General features: G+C 32.5%; 1 protein-coding gene across 1 annotated transcript in view; it reads right to left on the bottom strand.

The window, feature by feature from the left end:
* The window catches only part of LOC149086443 (vesicular glutamate transporter 1-like), a 167,368-nt gene that overhangs the window by 30,081 nt on the left and 122,844 nt on the right, over positions 1 to 14,443 (bottom strand). Inside the window, exon 2 of the mRNA XM_089255597.1 lies at positions 13,341 to 13,412. Within this exon, the coding sequence (XP_089111723.1) occupies positions 13,341 to 13,412 (72 nt within the window). The remainder of the gene's footprint in view (positions 1 to 13,340; positions 13,413 to 14,443) is intronic.

The following is a 14,443-nucleotide window of genomic DNA, read 5'->3' on the forward strand; positions in this document are numbered from 1 at the left end:
CTCGCGTATTTGCACTTTCACTGAGTCATTCTTTGGTCACTCACATGCTTTCACACTCTTTTTTGGAATCTTAAAATCCATTACCTGACCCCATTATTATGGAGTGCCCCTATGCACCAGAATATTCTTGGCGGGCCCATGTGTTAAGACGGCCCTGGGGTAGTCTAATAAAGAATCAGGCGATGTCATCTCCTTCTTCAATTTAGAAATAAACAAAATGAGTGAAACAACACTCAATGTTTGATAATTAAAAATACCCTCTGTTGAAAAGAACAGGAAGTGGGGGTTCTCTTATGATTGAAAGTAATCTTCTCTCAACGATTGAAAGTAATCGTTGCTCTTTGTTGGTGTAGTGGCACCATCTCTTGTAAACATACCTAAGAACATAGTCAAACATGCGTGCGAATTCGTCCTCATGTCCAAGTTTAGGCATTTTTGGTAACACTCCTTCAACGCTTCCTCTCTCTCTCTCTCGCATATTGAGCACGTAAATAATAAATAATATCGTTATACATTGAAAACCTCTTGCTTTCATCTATGAATTATGAAAAAATACTAAACATTAGCTTACTTAAAATATCTTGCTGAGATGAATAAAAAATTCTATTTCGGTGATACCAAGGATCCTTTTTATATTCCAGATAATGAACACATTCTCTTTAATTTCACCTGCACAGACCTGTTGTTTCTCTGCACATAGAATTTCGATATATGTTTGCGGAATGAAAAATATCATGCTACCTCATACAATATGGACAATTTTTTGTTTGTGTTCACGGAAGCCTTCTCATTCGCAGATTAAACAAATATATTTATATATCCAACTTATTCACCATGAAAAAATGCCTTTCTCAGTTACTTTTGCCCATAAGTGGGGTAAAAATAAAATTTTGTCGGCCAAAATATGGCTTCTAGAAAATAACTATACAGTACAATATGTATTGCATTGAGAAACATCATTAAACTGGTACATCTTCTGTCACCTATCGAATAAAAATCACAACTGTTATGATTCGAATTGTTGACCGGTTTTTTTATTAATGCGCCGCTTGAAAAAAAAAATCAACATACAGTAGTATGATATTTGTAAATATTAGTTAAATTGTTAAGTTTGTCCCAAAATTTTAACAGTTGATGTCTTAACAGTAAAATTATATTAGTAATTTTCACACATAAAGTTCAACCTTTATTAATTAATTGTGATTGTAATGATCTGTAACTCTGTGAATACTCTAATGTTATTCTATTGCACACAGACATCAACTGTTAAAATTTTGAAGTAAACTTAGTAATTTAATTAATAATATTATTGTTTATAAACTTTAATATACTATATAGATTTGTTTTCTCAGGCGGCACTTGAATCAAAAACCGGTCGTCAATTCGAAGAGTCATGACAGTTGGGTTTTTTATTTTATAAGTGGCCGAAGGGACTCCAGTTTAATCACATGGGGTTTCTCAGTGTGATATAGTATATTGTACAGTATAGTTATTTTCCAAGAAGGCAGTTTTTGGCTAACTCCCCACAAATTACATAAAATTGGGGCAAACATTTTTGGTGCCCCAAAATTTTTGAGACGTGCAATTGTTTTCGTACCGGGCCCCCAAGTCTGGTAATGGCCACCCTGCATACAAGTTCCCTTATAGCCAGGAATTCTTAAACTATGAACCACAACCCAAAGTTGACACTGTGGGACTTCCTAAGTGAGAGCACAAAAATCCACTTACAGTCCTGTTATAAATACGCTTATTGCGTCACTGGTTTCACAAATTTCGAAAACAGTCCCATCGTTCGCGAAGCTGATTTTGGGTCACGGCTGAAAAAGCTTCCCCTGCTGTAAACAATGACCTTCAAATGATCCTTCAAAAAAAGAAGTCGTAAAATAAAACGACTGTGGCATCCTCTGTTTAAATGAAAACATATTTAATTCTACAAGTCAGTGCATTCAAACATTCAGGTCCATTAAACGTACCACTTGTTCAATCTTCTGTCACTGTTTTCAAGTTATGTCATTTCAAAGTTAGTCCTTTTCAAAATACCACGTACATACAATATAAATTTTAAGCAAAAAACAAGAAATATTAACGAAAGTGAGATGTTCTGTCGATGAGACAGTGCTATCCCAACATGTGGGCTGGGACATTTTCTCCGTAACAACCAGATTATTTTATTGCAAAGAATCGCATGACTTTTCGTGTGAACATTTTACGCTCGAAATATTTTTCTTCGGAGCATTTTCCTCTTCAAAATTTCGCTAGCATATTCCTCGACGTTGTGTATTCGCCTCGTTTGTCTTTGTCTGGATTATAAAAATCCTTACGGTGAAGGACTCTCTCGCCCCGGAGTTCGTGCTGCTGCAGGTGTTGGAGGAAGAGTTGGTCGTGTGAGAACATGGCGTGAGAGCTCCATGAAAACAAACAAAAAGAGAGTTTAGAGGGAGAGAGAGAACCGTGTGTTGGTGCGAATGGTGTGAGGAACATTTGCAATTCTGATCTGCATTCTAACATCCATCACGGCGATAAACGCAAAGCTTCTACGAGAAATTCTAAGAGAGGGAACGTAAACGAATTGCACTGGTCGCAACTAATCAAGTAAGGGATGTCACAAAAATGCGCAAGGATATGGTGGGAAACTAATCCAACAATATCATTAGTATTCGTTAACGATGAGTAAATAAATATTGAGATATCGAATGTATTATCAATTTAGCTACTGCTCGTGTTTTTCCAGATATATTATTTTATTTCGCTAAATAAATTCTGGTTAGCAATACGAAACCATTACGACGTGTCGCAAATTTTCACGATTTATTCGAAGGTACAAACGCAAATACGTCTTCTTTCTAATCACTAGATCAAATGACAAACTAATTGAGAAACAAATGAGCGTAATTCCTACGTAAGGTCTCACAGATAATTAGTTGTTTATTAAAAATTTGTCTTTTAAAATCGATATGTTACGGTAAATATAATAAATCCTATGCATAATTGCCGAACATTTTTGTAAGTCTGATAAATTTCCCAAAATTTATCACTTTTACCGGCAATTAAGCTTAATACTCGAGTGTCTTGGTATTATGCTTAAATTAATTAATTAATTATTATAAAATTTACAAATTTTATGAAGTGCCGCCTGACATTCGAGTGGTTAGGGAGCTAGCTTCTCACACTGCAGGTCTGAGTTGGAATCCCGGTTTGGGCATGGATGTCTACAAACCCTAACAAACTCCCTGGACTGATCGTAAAATGTCTGTTGGGAATATGTGATAATCACATTATTAAAAGAAAATTAAAATAATAATAATAAATGCTGAAAAAATTACCACCTTTACCGGCGATTATGCATAATAGCTAAGTGTAATTGGTAAGCATGATAAATCGAACAAAATTCGTCCCATTTGCCGATCATTATGCATAATCCAATTTCGTATTGGTTAATATGATAAATCGGTTCCATCGACTTGATTAGATTCATTATTTAGGTGACTACTTTTGAGCCAAAGTCTGAACCGGTTATGATGAACTCTGATTTAACGAATTTGTCCGAACATCCCCGAAAATAACTCCTACAATTTACTCCTATTGGACGAATTTCGAAATTGACCTCGATATAACGAACTCGCACTTAAAAAATTTTACGATTTTAACAAATTTGTCAATTATACTAGCGAGTTTCATTTAAGAAATTTTATTTATATTTATTAAATTCCCTAATAGGATATCATGCATAATCACCGGTAAAAGCGATAAATTTATCAAACTTGCAAAGATGATGGGTGATTACGCATAATAACCGGTTAATGTACATAATAATCTATTTATCTCATTTTTGAAAAATAATAACTTCAGAATTTTTGAATGAAATAATTTCGGAATCACTGAAAAAAAAAATTTTAGAATTACTGAAAAAAATAATAATTTCAGAATTAATGAAAGAAATAATTGCAGTTATAAGACATCACTGCACATTACATGAAGTCTTATGAATAGGGGGTCTATCTTACAATTATAAATACTATAGTATGACATAGTGTGGTGGTGGCCTGCGAGTTTCATAGGAAGAGTAAAGAACCAGAGGATGTTTAGAGGTGTCGCGAGTTCGATACCCGGTTCGTTCTTGTCAGAAAGTTTCTCCGCGTGTGGACTCAACAGAAATGGTGACCACTGGAAAAGTTTGCTACCGCAGGGAGTCCCACACCGAGAGGTTAGCGCACCAGACTCTCGGTGAGTATAAAAAAAAGGTGCCGTTCGGAATCTGCAATGAATTGTTGGTCCCGATCTAATTAGCCCTCGTGAGAAGAAAATGACCGTGGTGCGACAAAAATAATCGAATTTGGTCCGCAGTTTCTAAACAGCTGTAGACCCCTGGGTCAAGCAATTACTTTTGGGCAGCAATAAGAGTGAACACCCTGCACACACACACACCGATACAAAGGAAGGGAAAGATTTTCGGTCTTGATTCTTTGATGTTAGATGATATCTTCTCGTTTTTCTGTTTGTTTTTCCAATTTATTTCGCAACGACGTAAATATGATTTGACAACTGCTTTTCTTTTTTTCGAGTTGTAAAAGAGGACGAAGTTGATGAATCGAAATGCCCGAAATGCGGGTGTTGTTTTATTCTCTTTCACTAAATGATAAACCATTTCTCACTTTTCAAAAATGCGTGATAAAAATTGTCTGATGCAATTTGAAAAACGTTCAATTTTTCAGGAATCGATGTCTTTTATATTGTCAGGAGAGAAAAACCTGTTCTGTTTTTGCATGAATACATTTGTTGACTTTTGTTCATTATTTGTTAGTTTCCTTGTTCACTTTTATCGATTAGAGAAATGTGTGCGTAAAAATTAGAACATTCGGAGAAGATAATATGACCAATTGATCAACTCATATCATTATTAATATTCCAATATCTCAAAGAATCTTTTAATTATGTAAAAAAAATTTGATTAACGAAATTTCTCTCACTGCTGGAATCAAAAAATCATTTGATAACAATAAAAAATTAATACTAATTGTTCTTCTAATTTGTTTGTTTGTATTTTATTTTCTTTGTTTGCACATTCCGATATATGTATGTATATATAATATATCTTGACCTCTCTCTTATTTTCGAGTAAATAATAACACAATAACTCCCTGAAAAAATTATAACTTGCACAATTATTTTTCCGAGTTGAAATGGTAATTTTATTTCCATACTGTTTCAAATAATTTTAATTCGAAAATAAATTTTTAAAGAACTCTCTCTCTCTCTGTGTTAGTTAATATAGCTCCTATAGATAAATGTAATTGAAGGAAGCTTCAAATGAGATGTTCTTCGCAATAAGAGGTTGGTAAACACGTCCAGTATACTTTAAAATATTCAATAAAAAAACCTGCGACACTCTTATTTGAACTTAACTGAATTAAATAGTTCATTGAAACAATTTAATTAAGTTATCGTAATTTGTTTAATAGTTAAGTGGAAACACGCGAAAAATTGTTGTTTGATAACCTCAGAAGCTTCTTTTTCTGCAACAAACATTCAAGTTTGAATGTTTGAACATTCGGTAAATTATTTTATATTGTGCATTATTTCGTGCATACTTAAAATGAACCATAGTTGTACATATACATCACCTTTGAAGATACGAAAAATCTTTAACAAATAGAATATAAATTATTTATCCAAATTAGGATACGTATTTACCATACATAAAATAATTATTTATACCTAAAGACTTCAATTGTTTCTTTTTTTTCGGGCAAGCCGCAACTAATTTTGGCATTTCATTTAATTTTTTCATCTTCGCAAATAAATCATGTATAGCATTTGCGTACTTTCTTATCGTCATTTGCTTTTACAACTCAAGTTCTGCAAATATATTATTTATTACGCAAGTATAGGTATACTTGAATGTTTTCATGCATGTATAGGCATATGCAAAATATGCTTGTTACCATGAGACAAAATAAAAAGGTAAAAAAAAAATCAACCAAAACAATTTGAATTCGTTCAAATCGGAAAATTGAGTGGTATTTACTGGAATTTATTAGAAGAAAATATTTGTTTTGCTCTCTTCATATGGGCATGTTTGAATTTTTCAATGATCTCAATCACCGTAAAAATGCTGTTCCAATATTTTTGCGCATAAGTTTCTTTTGTTAGAAAAATAGCAACGGAACATTTCCTTTAAAAATAACTTTAAATTATCTTTCCTCTCAAAATTTCACGCTTCATCCGTTTACCTCGTTTATAAAATTTTAATTCCGAGTGTTCCTCCAGGATATCTAAAAATTTGTTCCTCTTTCATATGTATAATATATATTATGTTTCAATTTTTGTAAATTTAAAAGTTTCTTTGGGAAGATAAATATCAAGATTTTTGAAAAGATATGCAAAATGAACATTTCAATTCAACTAGTTCATCGATAGTTTTTGTTGATGCTCATTTAAATATCATTCTTTAAGAGAGAAATCTAGAAAGAGAGAGAGCTTATCTAGAAATTTTTTTTATAAAATGGAGTCACTGGAGTCATCTTTTTTATAAAATGGATAATTTCTGTTTCGAAAATTTCTATGTGATTTGTGCAAGAATGAAATTATTAATAATTCAGTTTGTATTTACTTCACATTTAAAAATTCTCCGTGATGGGAATTCTTTTAAGATGATAAAATTATACAGCAAGGCGTTTTTGATTCTTATGGAAAAACTAACGATACACTCGTTTTTTTTTTAAATTCGTAGAGTGAATATACAGTACATAAAAATCAGAAAAAACTGAAAAACTCCTAGGAACATGAATTGGACAAATGTTTTTAAATATTTCTAAATGCTTACATTAGAACGTTTAGAGGTATGCCAAAAGGAAAAACTTTTCAAATACTTCCTTATGTATGACAAATAGATAATTTAGAATTTGACCTTTGAAAATTTATAGTGGGAAAAATTAAAGGGCGATGAATTGGATAAATAAATTCAAGATCTTATTGTTGTAAAGGTTAAAGGTAGAATCAAATCGATAAGCGAAAAATTTACTGTTATCATTTAAAACCACTTGCATATAGAAGATTCTTCTCTTGTTTTTTTTTTTCAAATTATGAATACATAATTAAAACGGTAATAAAAATAATGTTTAAAGTAAATCAGCTATTTGCATAAAACTGATCGTCTGAGAAAGAATGAAAAACGTGTACTTTTTTTTTATCAAATTACGTAGTACTTTTCTTAAGATATGTACATTTGAGTATTCTATTTATTATGGGAAGTTTACTATTTTTATACCAGCGGTGAAAGACAGTTGAATGCATTTGCATATCAAACTCTTAAGTAATAATGTACACGTTGACAAGGAATCAAAAACTCGTATTAACCTCGCAAAAAAGGCATAAGAAATGTCGTTTTAGTTTCATCTAAAAAAAGAGAAAAGAGGTATTTTCAGATCAAACGTAACTAGTGAACATAATGTAATTGCAATTTGAATTGTAATCAAAGTTCAATTCGTTCAGAAAGAATAGCAATAGATGGATGAACCTATTCCAAAACAGTAAAAAAGAATTTCCAAGTTATAGTGGATGAAAACGTTTGTTTCAGCTCAAATACTCGGGAACCGTTAATTAAAGACACGTATTTTCAATTGAAAAAGTATCTAAATAATGCACCCATTTTAGATACGTTATTCATCTTACTGAGTGCCGTATATATACTTAGATACAATTTTTCTTTTATACGGGGCTCAACCCCTTCCATTTCCCAATTAAAAAAGCTGTTGCTGAGTCTTTCCTAAGCTCGACGAAAAATAATGAAATTATATGTTTCCAAGGGCAGAAAGAGTTAACAGGACATCTAAGAATTTAGAAAAGTTTTGATAAACTGCAACTTTATCTTTCAAATTTTTTCTGTTTTTTCCCAGTATGACTCTTAATATACGCAACAGGTTTTCTTTCTCTCATTTTCAGTACCTATGTCTCAGCTAATATTGCGCATAAAACATGGATTTGTTACTGTTGGTCTTAAAAGGGACATTGACAATGATGGACCGGTAACAACAACCAGCTTCACATCTCCAAGAGCAGATTTCAAAGCGTTTCCCAGGAGATGGGTACATTCGGAAGTCCAATAAACCTCTGTTAAATTTTGAAGAGGTATAAGAGAAAAAAAAGAGAGAGCTCATAAATTTGCTCACAACAAAAAAATTAAGAAAGAGATAAGAATCTCATGTATATGAATCTCGTGTATAAGTAATAATAAATCATTTTGAATCATCGATATAGAAATCATAAAAAATCATTAAGAATCATTTACATGTAAAGCATGATAAATCAATATAAAAAAAATCGTATATATAAATCATCTTAAAAGAGACAGGACAAAAACTTTCTGATTGAAAAATCATAGGACAGGGAGGACCATATAGAAAATTAAATTTTTTATCTCGGTACATACTACATACAGTAAAATAATATATTTAAAATAAGCACGTTAGAATACTTTTCTAATTGAAAGTATGTTTTATAACCCCATTTTTAACCCTGTATATATATTACCAATCACGTCAAGGGTGGAAGATTCATAATGACTTATTCAATACGTGGTACCAGTGTTATCCGGAAATGCAATTTTGACGAGTTAGTTCACCCCTCTCCAAAATTTAAAGAAGTATTTTTGAAAAAGAAGGAGTTATTTCTTACCAGTGAGAAATTATCTACAATTTGAAGGGGTATTTCCACTCCTCAACGAAATTCGGATTAGTGAAATTGAATTTTGATGCGTGAATCACGTATCTAGATGCGTATTGGCGAACACTGCGTGGTACGATGCCAATTGGATGCATTAACGAATGTTCATTTAGATTTATTATAAACGGCTTTTCCTCAGCCCAATATATCAAGGAAACAGATATTTTCTGTATATTATGCTGAGATGATTTCGGAAAGAAAAGTAACTTTGTCTCCGCTGGGACTCAAACCTAATCCCTCTTGCATACCGGGCAAGCATACTACCATCTACATCACTAGAGACACGACCCTACCTTCCTTTTTTCACGCAGTGTGGGTGCGATTCACAGAAGTAGAGGCATTAGTTGACTCTCTTAACTTCAGAAAATAGCCCCCCAAGTGAGACGGTAGAGATAGAAGAACTCGAACCTGGGTTCGAGTCCCGGCGGAGATAAGAAGCCTTTTCTTTCCGAGTTCACCTCAGCATAATATCCTGAAAATATGTTTCCTTAATAGACTTATATTTACTTTTGGTAAAATTTTGTTTACATCGAATATTTTTAGGAGGGATTCAAATAAGTATAAAAACGGGTTTTTCTGTACAATTCCAAAAAAACCCCGATTTCACGATTTACATCCAGTGGTATGATTCAAAAAACAGGATAAAACAAGTTGTGTGCTTAGCGCGTGCAATAGAATGCAAAATCAGCACTCTATATAGCGTTTCGATAGGAACATCCGAGATGGAAAAAAAAATTCGTACCGATACTGCACAGAAGTAATTTAGTATGCATCTGACACCCTTTCTACAGAGAAATGCTTTCACGTATAGAATATTGATCGCTCGGTAGGGATTATATTACTCAGCAGCAAAGTGAAGACCGAGAATAGCAGAGAAACAAAACAGAGAGACGAAAAAATAACGAAAAAAAATTTTTTTATCTTTTCTTCAGAGCTTCTTATTTGTTCGATATATTCTTCTCTTTTTTTTTTTCTCTCGAATTTGTGTGTTCTTTTCATGGTTTCGAGATTTTTCTATCCTCTTCAGCTTTTCCTGAGCAACTGGATTCGAACTCAGAAATAGAAAAGAAACGCAAACAAGATCGGAGGAGAAGAAATTTTTACGAGACTGAAAAAAAAAGTGGTTTTTTTTTTTTTGCTTGAATAAGTAAAGAAAAAGTAAAGAAATAAAGATGGAGTATATAACATATTTTAAGCTTGTCTCCTTATACAATAATATTTCGCGTAGATGTAAAGAAAAAATGTTTTTAATGTGCGAGTTTAAGATCGAAACTTGTCTAGCTTTTTTCCAAGCATTTCAAGATGAAAAGACGTTCTTTTCTGAATGTATTACTTCCTATGAAGATGACAATCTGCATAAAGTATTTGACAAGTTACAGAAACTTGTATAACATTATTTTTGGTCTTTTTTTTTTATTGTTAAAATTCACTTCACAATGGTTCTGGAAAAACCAAAAGGCTCCATTCATGCTTCATTTTATTGTATTTAAAGATTTCCTTTTCTTTTTAGGCCGGCATTACACTGTAAATGTTTTATAAAAGAACCTTTATCAAACTTTTACATGGTATTACTGGCTTAAAAGAAAAATGAAAACCTTTAAATAAAAAAATTTGAAAAATGCAACCACTAAGCGTATCGATTATATTCTAGCGAATGTAACTAATAGGCTTATTTGTTGTTTTTTCTAGTTTTGTAAAAGATCTTTTATGAAATTTTCATAGTGTAATTTCGGTTTTATGCATAAAATATGTATTTTTTTATGTTCGGGTAACGAAGAATATATATATGTTACGGTAAATGTGATAAATCCGATTATTAAACATAATCAGATCACCTTTCGGTAGATTTGATAAATTTCCCTGAATTTATCATTTTTAATGGTGACTAAGTATAATACCCAAGATTCGTTGGTAAATTTCATCAAACGCTAAAAATATATCACTTTTGTCGGTGATTATGCGTACTTCCAAACCATCGTTGTAAATATACCAAATCATACAAAATTCATCACATTTGCCAGTTATTATGTGCATAATCACCATTTCGTATTGGTAAATATGATAAATCAGTACCATTGCCTTGATAAAATTTATTACTTAGATGGCCGTACTTGTGATCCAGGGTTTTGAAACGAATGTACTTGAACTTAGATTTAACGAATTTTTCCGAACACCTCCCCGAAATAACTCCTATAGCTAATTCCTGTTTGACAAATTCTACAATCTCCCCATTACCAGATCATGGAACACCGCTGTTTCAAGTAAGAGGTAATTTTGCGATCTGAGTTAATAAAAAAAAATATGTTTGACAAAAACAAAACAAAAAAACGTTTATCGTGACTCAGGCAAACAATATTTCATCAAGAAATTTACGGAAAAAATTGGGGTCTTAAATACAGCAAAATGCATCAACAGTCGCCACCAAAAACTTTCCCATAAGCTGGAAAAATCGTCAATTATTGCTAAAATTAATGAAAAAATACCGGTCGGTAGGAAATGAAAGGGCTGTTAGAAATCTGAGTGAACTGAAATGTAGCTCACCAAAACAAAAATACCTTGAACATGATTAAATATGAGGAGATTAATATATATATATATATAGTCGTAATTTTTAAGATGTGAAAATCATCTTCCTTCATAATTTCAGAAAAACATCAAAAATTTAAATAAGCTTCGTTGAACAAAATGGGACAATATTATAGAACAGTCGGAATGACCAAATATACAGAAACGTCCCGCAAATTATGGATAATATGTTCGCGCAATCAAGCTGTAAATAGTGGTCCATCGAACTGTTGCAGGCATTTTACTGGAGAAACTGGAGAAACCACGAGCACGAGACACCCAGGCTCTGTCGCAAGAAACAACGCAAGACAGACATTTTACTGGTCCTTAAATGCAGAAAAGTTCAGCACTGCACTAACACAAGTGTTCAAAGCTCTAATTAAAACAAAAAGTTGTGTAACAATCTTCGTTTGAAACTCATTGTACACAACTCCTATTTCTTCACAATAGATAATAAATTTTATGAAAACAATTTTTCTACGCGAATTGAGTCATCTAATTGCCATCTTTTTTGTGACATAACATCTGCTTCTAGTTTTGTGGGTTTCATGCTGAGAACAAGGCGCAGTTGTCATTTTCAAAAAAAAATTCCAAAATTACAAAGTTATTTTAATTCATGATTTGTTTCAGCAAATTTTTTTCGCTTCTTTCAGAACTCTGTTATAAGTAATAAAAAAAGAAACGAAGAGAAAAGAAGCGACCTTCTTTCGACACCTTATCGGAATATTCTACTGAATAACTAGAGGAGGTGGAAGAAAAATTTTGTCAATCTCCCCCAAACATTACGTCCACTTCTTCCGCCTTCCCTATTTCCTAAAAAGTCACTTGTAATGCGAGTCTCGAAACGCATTTATTGCAATAAAAACGAATTTTCGCTTCTATTTTGCCACCTCCATTATTTTTCTTCAATTCGTTTTATTTTAAAAAAAAAAAGCTTTTCAATCAGGTTCACTTTAAGCGCGGAAACATTTTCAGTACGCATGTTCGCAAATTGAGAATATGTAGAGAAAGATGCACACTGCACTTGTTAATACAAGATATACGGAAAACTGTGTATATGTAGAGAAGCTGATTTATTCGGAAACAAAGAAAATCATATACGCGTCCACGGGGAGGCAAATCTAGTTCTCTCATATGCCGGACGACTGCTCTACCACTAAGCTATGGAAGCAGAATGAACATTGCTTTCTTGGAAGATGAATTTTTCTTTCCAAAAAAATTGATCAGCATCGTAACATATGTACGGCCAGTTTTCCGTATAGCTTGTGTTAACAAGTTGAGAGGACATTTTCCTCTACATATGACTCTTCATTTGGTTCGCACCGATGTCATTTACGGGCCATTAGCTGATTATTGTTATTGCCCATCGCACGGTGCCTTTCGGCATATACAGACGTTCCAAAATACTCTGTCTGTTTTCATAGCTCGTAGCAAACAACTCGTCCGGCATTCGAGATATCGGGGTCCGTGTCCCCGTGGACACGGAAATTATTTTTTTCTTTCCAAAAAAATCAACATCTCTATACATATAGCAACAGTTTTCCCTTTTTCATGTAAGCTGAGAACATGAAAAATATTTGAACTAAATAGGGATTTGTATAGGTTAGTGTTCATTCATCGATGATATTAATGAATGTGTCAGGACTTTATTCCACCAAAAAAAGAAAGCCAGGAAAAATCCAACTATTTATTTATTAATATAAAATTTAAAAAAATCAAATTAATAAATTATTTTCTCTACACACAAAAATATTAAAAATTAATTTAATCCCCTCATTTTTTTTCTTTTATTCAATAAACATTTGAAACAAATATTATAAAACATATGTAACTTGAATAGTATGTTTATTTTATATTCAAACAGCTATAATATTTCTATAGATAAATTAACTTTACTATTTATAGAATTTAGAAAAGTACTCTATCCTCATTTATTACTTCTTTTTCTATCGAAGTATTTTTTATGGCTAAAAAACTGAATTGAATTTCAAACGCCGAGTATAAAGTTATTAAAAAAAAGAATAAAAATTTATTGCGATGATAGTTTTACTTACTTCATAATAGTTGATATTCTATCCGTGTTCAAAGATTTCAAGTTGAATTTTCCATTTCTGAGAGCATGGCTCCTGAATAAAAAAGAAAGAAAGAAAAATAAGTAATTATATTTGCATTTATCTTGAAGATGATAAATCTTGTTATTGAATCTATCGTTTGGTAACGAGGTATCAGATGTATCTCGAAATTTCTGAACGAAAATCCAATTTAGTCAAATATAGTAAGAAGATATTTTCTGCATTAATACCCTGACTCGGATGAAAAAATACTTATTTTATGTATTATGGAAATCGTGTACTTCACCTTCGAATGCTTTTCAGAAGTAAATCATCTGAACATGATTGTATAGCCACAGTGCCGCAACGAAGCAGATGCACCCGCACAGGACCCACTTGGAAGAGGGCCGAGAATGGGCCTAATTGGGTCATTCTGGGCCCAAGAATGGGCCAGAAGGGGCGCCTAAATTCAAATTCTTGCACAGGGCACAGGAATGGCTAGTTGCGGCACTGTATAGACATACTGAAACCGTATAAAGATCAATTTTCAACCCATATTTAAATGAAAAATATGAAAAAATTCATCGGTTTCTAATGTAAGTGTTAATACACATTTTAGAGTAATTTGTTGGATTTTCTTCGAGATATTCTAATTTACAAGAATATGTAATCACAATACTAAATATATACAGGGTCTAAACAAAATCAAATCACTTTAAATATTCAAATTGGAGTCCTATAAAACGCGGGGTATACGATCTACAGCCCATTTCTGAATTTTCCTGTTACTGGCACTGACATAAAGTTTTCGTTGTGATGTTGACATTGGTGGATAAAGCACAATTGGTGAAATTATTTTATCACCGCCACCAATCGCCGACTGAAGATGTACGAACGTTTTGGACACAGGAGGGATTGAAGAACGGTTCGGGTCCAATCACTCTTGCTGGACTGGTTTCTTTGGTCCTCTATCGAAAAAAGTTTGAACTCATTTTTTTTCCCTACCAAACAAAATTCTCTTCCGTGAGAATAACTTTCTCGGAAAAACCGCGTTATAATATGCTAATTCCTTCGATTTTTATTAACTTTTAAACTATTTACGAATT

Source organism: Pholcus phalangioides, unplaced genomic scaffold, assembly GCF_987345545.1.
Source record: "Pholcus phalangioides strain wild (caught in Gottingen) unplaced genomic scaffold, Ppha-v1.0 ptg000004l_1, whole genome shotgun sequence".
Classification (NCBI taxonomy): domain Eukaryota; kingdom Metazoa; phylum Arthropoda; class Arachnida; order Araneae; family Pholcidae; genus Pholcus; species Pholcus phalangioides.